Genomic DNA, 8,584 nt, shown 5'->3' on the forward strand with positions numbered 1-8,584 from the left:
AAAAAAATCGTAAAAAGCAATTAAAGCCTTTATTACGGTCCATATTCTTTAATTAAGGCTATCTAATCATGGTAAATAAGTAATTTTAAAAAGGCCCCCAATTAATGAATCCTAATAAAGGCCCCCTACTTAATTTTTTTTTTTAGAAAATGAATTAATATCATTTTTTATTTTTTATTTTTTGAAGAAAATTTCAATCTTATTAAAACTCAAAAAGAGCAAATCAAGAAGAGAGAAGAGTCCCCTCCTTCCTCATAATATCACCAATACATGGTGGAATACAATGCCACCGACAAATATCAGTGACATGGGTACAAGCCTCCTTTGCTAAATTATGGGCAGCTGAATTTGCTCCCCTTAGCACATGAACAAAACTGGATATTGCTATTTCGCTCCGAGAATGCTTCACATCTTCCACGATATGTCCATAGCTACTCTCACACGTGTCAGTAGAATTCCACCGTTAGTGCATCTCCCTCAAAGACTACATGATCAAAGCCCAGCTCCCTCACAAATAGCACAGCGTGGAGGGCAGCAAATGCTTCAGCCACAGTAGGATCCATTAAAGTCTTCTTCTTGAGTCCACAAGCCGCCATAAATTGCCCATTTGCATTCCTTGCTACTATTCCAATCCCAACACAGGAATTTTTTTTATCTATGGCAGCATCCCAGTTCACCTTCACCATATTTGCCGGCGGTGGCTGCCAAATTGTCGTTTGAGCGGGTGGAGTTTCACTGGTTGACCCCGAAACCTGAGTATTAACCCTCTGAAAATCCTCCAAACCAACCGCTGCCGTCATAAACACTTGATTTGGAGGGATGAAATCCCCCCCATGCACTACTGTATTATGTCTCATCCAAACTTTTCTAGCAACCACCGTAAAGAGCTCCAATTCGTGCTTGTCATATCGCCTGATCATCGCTTCAAACAACTGGGCAAAATCCTGATGTTCGCTTATACTCTTCTGGAGTTTAATGGGACGCTCCATACATCAACTGCAGAGGGACATGACCAGACAATATGCTCCACACTTTCTTCCGCCAAATTACAGATGGGGCACAAAGATGCAGTAATCACCTTACGCTTGAACAAATTGGCTTTTGTTGGTAAAATGTTATGACAAGCCCTCCATACAAACACCTTGACAGCATTAGGAACATTTAATTGCCAGCAAACCTCCACATATCACATCCTTCTCCCGGATTTGATGGTCCACCACTTTCCTCTTCCTGCCATTCCACTGCTAAGTGATAGGCACTACGGACAGAGAACTGACCGTTTGCTGTGCATCTCCATATAAGTTTGTCTTTAGGTAATAAGGGGCTTAAAGGGATCGACATTATCATTGTTGCCTCCTCAGAAAAATTTTCTGAAATTAATGAGTGATTCCATCTTCCCGTATCCCCTTCAATGAGATCATACACCAAAGTGTCCGCCGCAAGATTAATCCGAGGTGATTTAACCGCATAGGTCCTTGGGTTTGGAAGCCAACAGTCGCCCCACACCCTAATATTGTGCCCATTCCCAACCCTCCAGATTGCTCCCTTCTTGATAATTCCTCTTGCTGAATGTATGCTTCTCCAAGCCAAAGATGGCCTTTTTCCTACTTGAGCTTCCATAACCATCACGGAAGGGTAGTATTTAGCTTTGAAAATCCTTGCCACTAAAGATTCCGGTTGTTGTATAAGTCTCCATAGTTGCTTTGCCAAAAGGGCCTTGTTGAACAAGACCAAATCTCTGAATCCAAGGCCCCCCTTTGATTTGGAACAACTCATTCTCTCCTAACTCATCCAATGGATTTTGGAGGTATTCTCCTTATGTCCCCACCAAAATCTTTGCATTAGCTGATTAATGTCCTTGCATAGAGTGACCGGGAGTAAAAATACTGACATGCAATACGTAGGGATGGCTTGAATGACTGCCTTTAACAGTATTTCCTTCCCAGCTTGAGAGAGAAAATTGACCTTCCAGTTATGGAGCCGATCCCATACTCGATCCTTGATGTTCTTGAATGCTTTGGATCTCGATTTACCCACCAGGGTTGGCAACCCCAAATATTTTTCATATTTGTGGGTGGCTTGCAAACCAGACAAATTAGTGATCTCAGCTTTTTTATTAGCACTGGTATTACGACTAAAAAATAAGGAAGTCTTGTCCTTATTCAATTTTTGTCTCGAAGCAACTTCATACTTCTCAAGTATTTTGGTGATTCGTCCCCATTCCACCGAATTCGCTTTGCAAAATAGGAGACTATCATCTGCAAAAAACAAATGACTAATTCGCGGCCCATTCTTGGAAGTAGGAACCCCTGTGATGATCCCCCTTGCTTCTGCTTGACAGAGCATTGAGCTGAGGGCCTCGGCACATAAAAGAAATAAATAAGGAGATAGCGGGTCTCCTTGTCTCAAACCTCGCTCTGGAATTATATGCCCCACCGGTTGTCCATTGACAATAATCTGATAAGTAACGATTTGAATGCACTCCATTATCAAATTAATCCATCTTGCAGGGAACGCCATCTTGCTCATGACTGCCTCCAAAAAAGCCCACTCCACTCTGTCATAGGCTTTGCTCATATCCAGCTTGATGCCCATATAGCCTACTTTACTCTATAGCCGGCTATGCATGGTATGCAGTGTTTCGTATGCGGCTAATATATTGTCTGTTATCAGGCGCCCTGGAAGAAAAGCACTTTGGAAAGATGATATACATGAGGTAAAACCTCCTTGAGCCTATTAGCCAAGACTTTTGAAATAAGCTTATACAATACATTGCATAAACTAATAGGGCGGTAATCATAAACACTTCTGGGATTATTATTTTTTGGGATCAAAGCGATATGTGTAGAATTTATTTCAGGCTCCATTACAGAAAATTTTAAAAAATGAAGGACCGCATCACATACCTCCGGGCCTACAGTGCTCCAATGTTGTTGATAAAACCCAGCAGTGTAGCCGTCAGGACCTGGAGTTTTCATTGGAGCCATTTGTTTCAGGGCTGTTGTGACTTCTTCCCTTGTAAAGTCTGCCAATAATTTGGTCCTCATTGCATGTGTAACTTTTGGTTCCACCGCTGCTATGCATTCATCAATCAAGTGGGGTCTTGCCGAAAGGAAAAGATTTTTGTAATACCGCACCAGAGCCTACTCAATCCCCTCCGTAGTGTCCCACTCTTGACCTTCTTCATCAACAATCTGGGAGATCATATTTAGTTGCTTTCTCTGCGTAGCACAGGCATGGAAAAATTTTGTATTACGGTCGCCATGAAGGAGCCAATTCTCCTTAGCTCTTTGCCTCCATTTTGTGTCCTCTTTTTCAAGGAGCCCATTCACTTCCTCCCTGAGAATTTTTTCAGCCTCCATATTTGGGATTCCATCCATCCCTTGCAACTTTTCAAGCTCCTCTGTTTTTGCCGAATCAAATCCTCAGTTACAGTTACTGTCTTCTTCACCCAGCCCAATATAGAACGTGTGCATGACTTAAGCATTGCATGGACTTGCTGCAAAGGGTTCCCCCTTCGTGGACCCGAGTGCCAACTTGTCCCCACTTCAGCGTGAAAATCTGGATTGGACTCCCAGCTTGCTTCAAATTTGAACGGTCGACCTCGACACCGCCTGAGACCACCAGCATCATACCGAAGAAGGAGTGGGTTATGATCAGAATTCCGACGAGCCAGCACCAATACCTCTGTGTTTGCAAAGTTTGACATCCACTCCAAATTCGCAACTGCCCTGTCCAGACGTTCTTGTGTAAAAGCTCCATCTGGCCTGCCATTGGACCATGTGAACTTTGGCCCTCTGAATCCCATGTCACTCAACTTGCAATCCTCCAGCACATTTTGGAAATCATCCATTTGTCTTCTTGTTTTTGATACTGCTCCCCTCTGCTCTGAAAAGCTGATAATCTCATTAAAATCGCCCATAACTAACCAAGGAGTAGGAGTAAACTTTGATAGAAATCTAAGGAGACCCCAAGCATCCTTTCTTTTAGCTACTTTTGGATGGCCATAGAAGCCAGTAAACTTCCATTCTACCCCGCTCTCTTTCATGCGAACAATTGCTTTTATATGTCTCCGGCTATAATTCAGAATGGCAACACTTAAATTATTATTCCAAAAAAGAATCAAACCTCCGCTTTTTCCAACACTGTCCACTACAAACATATTCTGCATCCCTAGTTTGATTCGCAAATAATCTAGATTCTTGTCGTGCACTTTGGTTTCCATGAGGAAAACCACCGCGGGTTTCTTTTCCTTCACCATCTGATGAAGGTCTCGAACTGTCTGAGGGTTCCCAAGCCCTCGGCAGTTCCAACTTAAGAAATTCATGAGTGAGGGTGGGCTGCTGAGCAGCCGCCACCAAATCTCCATCAGACCTGTCTTCCGATACCCTTTCCCTCCTCTTCCTTTTTTCTGATTCCCGATAGCCTCCCCCTTCACTCTCCACATCTTTTCATTTTCCCAAACCATTATTCCCCATGCCTCTACGTACATCCATGCTACCATGTTCATACTTTTGTCTCATTGGAGTTTTCAGTTTTTTGCTCTTTGGAGAAGCCACGTGATTACTACCCTGCACATTGGTCGTTCCAAAAACAAAGGCTGGTGACACATTGTTTTGGCCGACAGGAGGTAGAGGAGTCTTACTGCCAGCTAAGCCCCCACCCCTGATGTCATCTAAATCAACCCTTTTGTCAACAGTTGCCCATATCATTTTTTCCTTAATGGAATCCCATTGGCCCACGTATATGTTACATTCCCCCTCTATACAATTTTCCTTTAAAGAATGGCTCCTCGGCTTGGCTCCCAAATCGGCGACATTGATATTCTTCTCCCCATTAGGACAAGAATTTACACCATCATAATTCGCTCCTAAATTGTCACCCTCATTATTCTCTTCATCCCGAAGCTGTAACCTCCCATAATTTACGTTTTGAATGCCTTCGAAAGCTTCTGTGTGAACACGCTTTCCCCCGTTGGGACAAGAATTAATGTCACCATTAACTCCGCCCGAATCTCCATCCTCAATCAGCTCCTCATCCCGTAATTTCAGCCTCCCATAATTAGCGTTCCGGAGATTTGGGCTAACAGAAGGGCTGCGATCATGGGATTTTCCGAAGCTACCCCTCATCGGAGTTTTGGAGTTTTCCGATGAATCGCCATCATGTGGATCCTTCTCCGGCTCCGCTTCCCTCCTCTGCCCATATCTATTTCTTTGTCCCCGATCGCCATAGCAAGTTCCTGCTGGATCCCCATATCTGTTACCACTTCCAGTAGCCCAGCCGCCACCCCTCCCATGTCTCCTCGTCGGCGATGGAACCCGAAGCCAAAGACCAAATTCGACTTTTTTCTCTCCCCCATTGATTCTCCATCCTGCAGTTCCTCCACAACCTTGCTTGCCATGCTTTATGACCCCACAGGTATAGCAATATCGGGGGATCTTTTCATATTGAAAAACAATCCATAAGGATTTACCCCGAAGGTTAATGGTTCTCCCACGTGAGAGCAGTTTTGAGAGGTCCAGACGAATCCGAACCCTCAGAAACTCCCCCCACCCCACTCCTTCTTCTGTAACATCAATATCTTCAACCTCTCCCACCGAAGCACCAATCTTCATCCCCACCTCTCTGCCCATACAAGACAACGGAAGGCCAAACATGCGTACCCAGAAAGACGCCTTATCAAACTCCAATTCGAAAGGCGAAGTTACTCCATCATAATCCACTATGGCAAATAGATGATCATCAAACTTCCATGGCCGGCCTTCTAAAATCCGGACTTTATCACATTCATTCCCAAATTCGATTAGAAATAAGTTTGCACCTAACGCCTAAAAAGAGATCCAGTCAGTTGGGTGCCAAGCCCGGATTAGTGGTGTTTTGATCACGTCCTTCCCCACAACTCGATCTGCTAATAGTTTCCCAACAACACAAGAGACTTCTCTCGCTGCCAGAGGGGCTAGATCAGATTCCCCAATGGTCAAATCTGCACCTTCTTCCTCCATTAGAGTGAGATTCTCCCAAAGCCGGGACAGTTCCTCCGCCGTTGTTCCCATCGCTCTTCTTCGTTACTTCAGCACTCGAAGGAGAAGACACTCGTATTCGAGAGATTAGACTCCACCCTAGAAACAGGGGATAGAAGGCTTCACCTCAGGGCGTTCGTAGAAGACCCTAGAGAGAAGAAACTTCCATTTTAAGATTTCTTGAAATGGAGAGGAATCGGTAAAAATCGTTAAAAAAAAAAAAAAAAAAAAAATTACAATTTTAATTTGTGAGCAAATTGAAAATTCGAATTAATATCATTTGATTATCTAACATTCCAAACTATATAAGGCTTAAAAAATCGATAACAATTAATTAGGGAATCAAATAATAATAAAGACATTATTACATAAAATCCAATCTTAAACATTCCATTCTTGAAGGTTGTGGGTAAATTTTTTTTGGCCTTGTGAGAAGCATTGAGCAACAAAAATTTTGGACAGTAATAAATTTTGCATCCCAAAAAGCAAAAAGAATGATTTTTAAATAAAAAATATAATAGTAATATTAAAATAAATATTATTTAATTAATATTTAAATATAAGAAAAATTATCCGCTTAAACTTTTCGCCCAAATTAAAACATATGGAGTCAGCCTTGGGCGCATGTGGGCCTTCTTTCATTAGTCAAGATCAAAATTATTGGCGGATAGTTACATAAACAATTTCAAAAACTTAGAATAAGACAATATCAATTTTTAAATATTGGATGCAAAATTAAAAAAGTGGTGCAGGTTCTAAGAGCATTCTTAGCAGCCTTATCAAATTTTACTCACCAAAATAATCAAAAGTACTATTTTCTCTATTTTAACTACTTACTTTTTTAAAGCATCCTAGCAGCCTCATTATTTTAACTGTCAACTTTCACTATTCCATTTAAATATTCTTTTTCAAATGCTTGTTTATATATATATATATTAACTTTTTCAAAGAATAGGGAATGAGAGAAAAAATTTATATTATTTTTTATTCATTTGGTGAATGAATAGTACTCACTGTCTTTAGTGAGTACCATTCACTCTCCATTTTGTTTTGGTTAAAATAGTGAGTCTGAAAAGTGAATATTTAAACTACTTTTGTTAAATTGCCTCATCATAATAACCAAAAATTGTTTTAATGTGGCTGCAAGGAGTGCTCTAACTGTAAAATGTTTTTTTTTTTTTTTTTTTTTTTTGAGTTAAGGCACGCAAGACGGGTTGTTTGTTAAACAAAACCCCCCTTCCCAAATATTATTACTACAAAAAAAAAAAAAAAAAAAAAAAAAAAAAAGTTCTAACTGGCATTTTTTAACTAATATGTCTCATCATTTACTTTTTACTCCTATTCAAAAAAAAAAAAAAATCACTACAATATATATATATTTCACTTTTTAATATCACTTTTTTTAATTTTTTTTTTTTAATTGCGAACAATACCATAAAAAAACCATGTTGTTTGCCAAATACTACCACAATTGTTGACCAATTTTTAACCCCATAAATTTGCACGTCTACTAGACTAACTTGTGAAGTTAGTCTATAAATTAGGGCTGCACATTAATAAATTAGTAGTTTGTAGAAACTATGAACTAGCTGTTCGGTACATTATTGTACCGAACAGCTAGTTCATCGTTTCCATAAACAGATTAACTACTTTAATACAGCTAGTTCATCGTTTCCATAAACTTCTAATTTATTAAAGTGCTGCCCTAATTTATAGACTAACTTCACAAGTTAGTTAACAGCTAATTAACATAAATTCTTTCTTGCAAACTTTGTCATGTTATACAGCTAAAAGTGTTGTTTTAGAAAAATTGAATCAAGTTTCTTGTCCAAGTTAAATTTTTATTAGGAAACTTTACTTACCTCCATCACTCAAATGTCACGTATTTTGCAATGGTAACATCAAATTATAAAAATTTGCAATGTTGGTATTGCATGTTTCAACCTCATTTAATTTCACCAATACCTTCAAAAAGTAAACAGGTGAAATATTCCTTATACCTTGTAAAAATTGTAAATTTAAAAATTTACCCTTAATTAAAAATTTTTAAAAACAAATAAAATAGAAACAGCAAAAAAAAAAAAACTAAAAGGTCCCGTCATGCGTCAAATGTATAGTTATTTAAAAAATAAATTAAAAAATAAAAACAAGTGTATTTTGGTCATTTTAGCATTCTCCAATAGGATTTAACAAAAAAATCTTAACAATTAGTGAAAGTAAAAGGTGATGATGATTGGGAACGAACCTGACATTTTAAATGTGCACAATTAGAGGTTATTATTACAAAACTTTTGAAAGTTTGAGGATAAGTGCTTATTTAATGTGCGTGTATATATATGTGGATGGTAATGGTGCAAATAATTAAGTTGGCAGTCTCCCTCAAAAGCAAAATATATTATAAAGTCCTGTCTTTGCGAGAAATAATATGTCATAAAGTGATTGTTAGCTAAGAAAATAATACTTGGTCGTGATTGTTTGGCAAGAGTGAATATATGCAATAAAAAAAATAGCACAGTCAACATGTTACGGAAGTAACATAGGGATAAAGTAGACATTATATTATA

At 39.2% G+C, this 8,584-nt stretch overlaps 2 protein-coding genes across 2 annotated transcripts; both read right to left on the reverse strand.

Moving 5' to 3' along the window:
* Nucleotides 1-446: 446 nt before the first annotated feature.
* Nucleotides 447-989, reverse strand: LOC148584904 (uncharacterized). Its single transcript, XM_088517572.1, has one exon. The coding sequence runs from the start codon at nt 987-989 to the stop codon at nt 447-449; it is 543 nt and encodes a 180-aa protein (XP_088373698.1).
* A 2,154-nt stretch (nt 990-3,143) lies between these two features.
* LOC148584905 (uncharacterized) lies at nt 3,144-4,447 on the reverse strand. Its single transcript, XM_088517573.1, has 2 exons — nt 3,538-4,447; nt 3,144-3,403 (listed from the first exon to the last, which is right to left on the reverse strand). The coding sequence occupies exons 1-2, from the start codon at nt 4,445-4,447 to the stop codon at nt 3,144-3,146; spliced, it is 1,170 nt and encodes a 389-aa protein (XP_088373699.1).
* Nucleotides 4,448-8,584: the final 4,137 nt, after the last annotated feature.

This window comes from Corylus avellana, chromosome 6 (assembly GCF_965113065.1).
Source record: "Corylus avellana chromosome 6, dhCorAvel1.hap1.2, whole genome shotgun sequence".
NCBI lineage: Eukaryota > Viridiplantae > Streptophyta > Magnoliopsida > Fagales > Betulaceae > Corylus > Corylus avellana.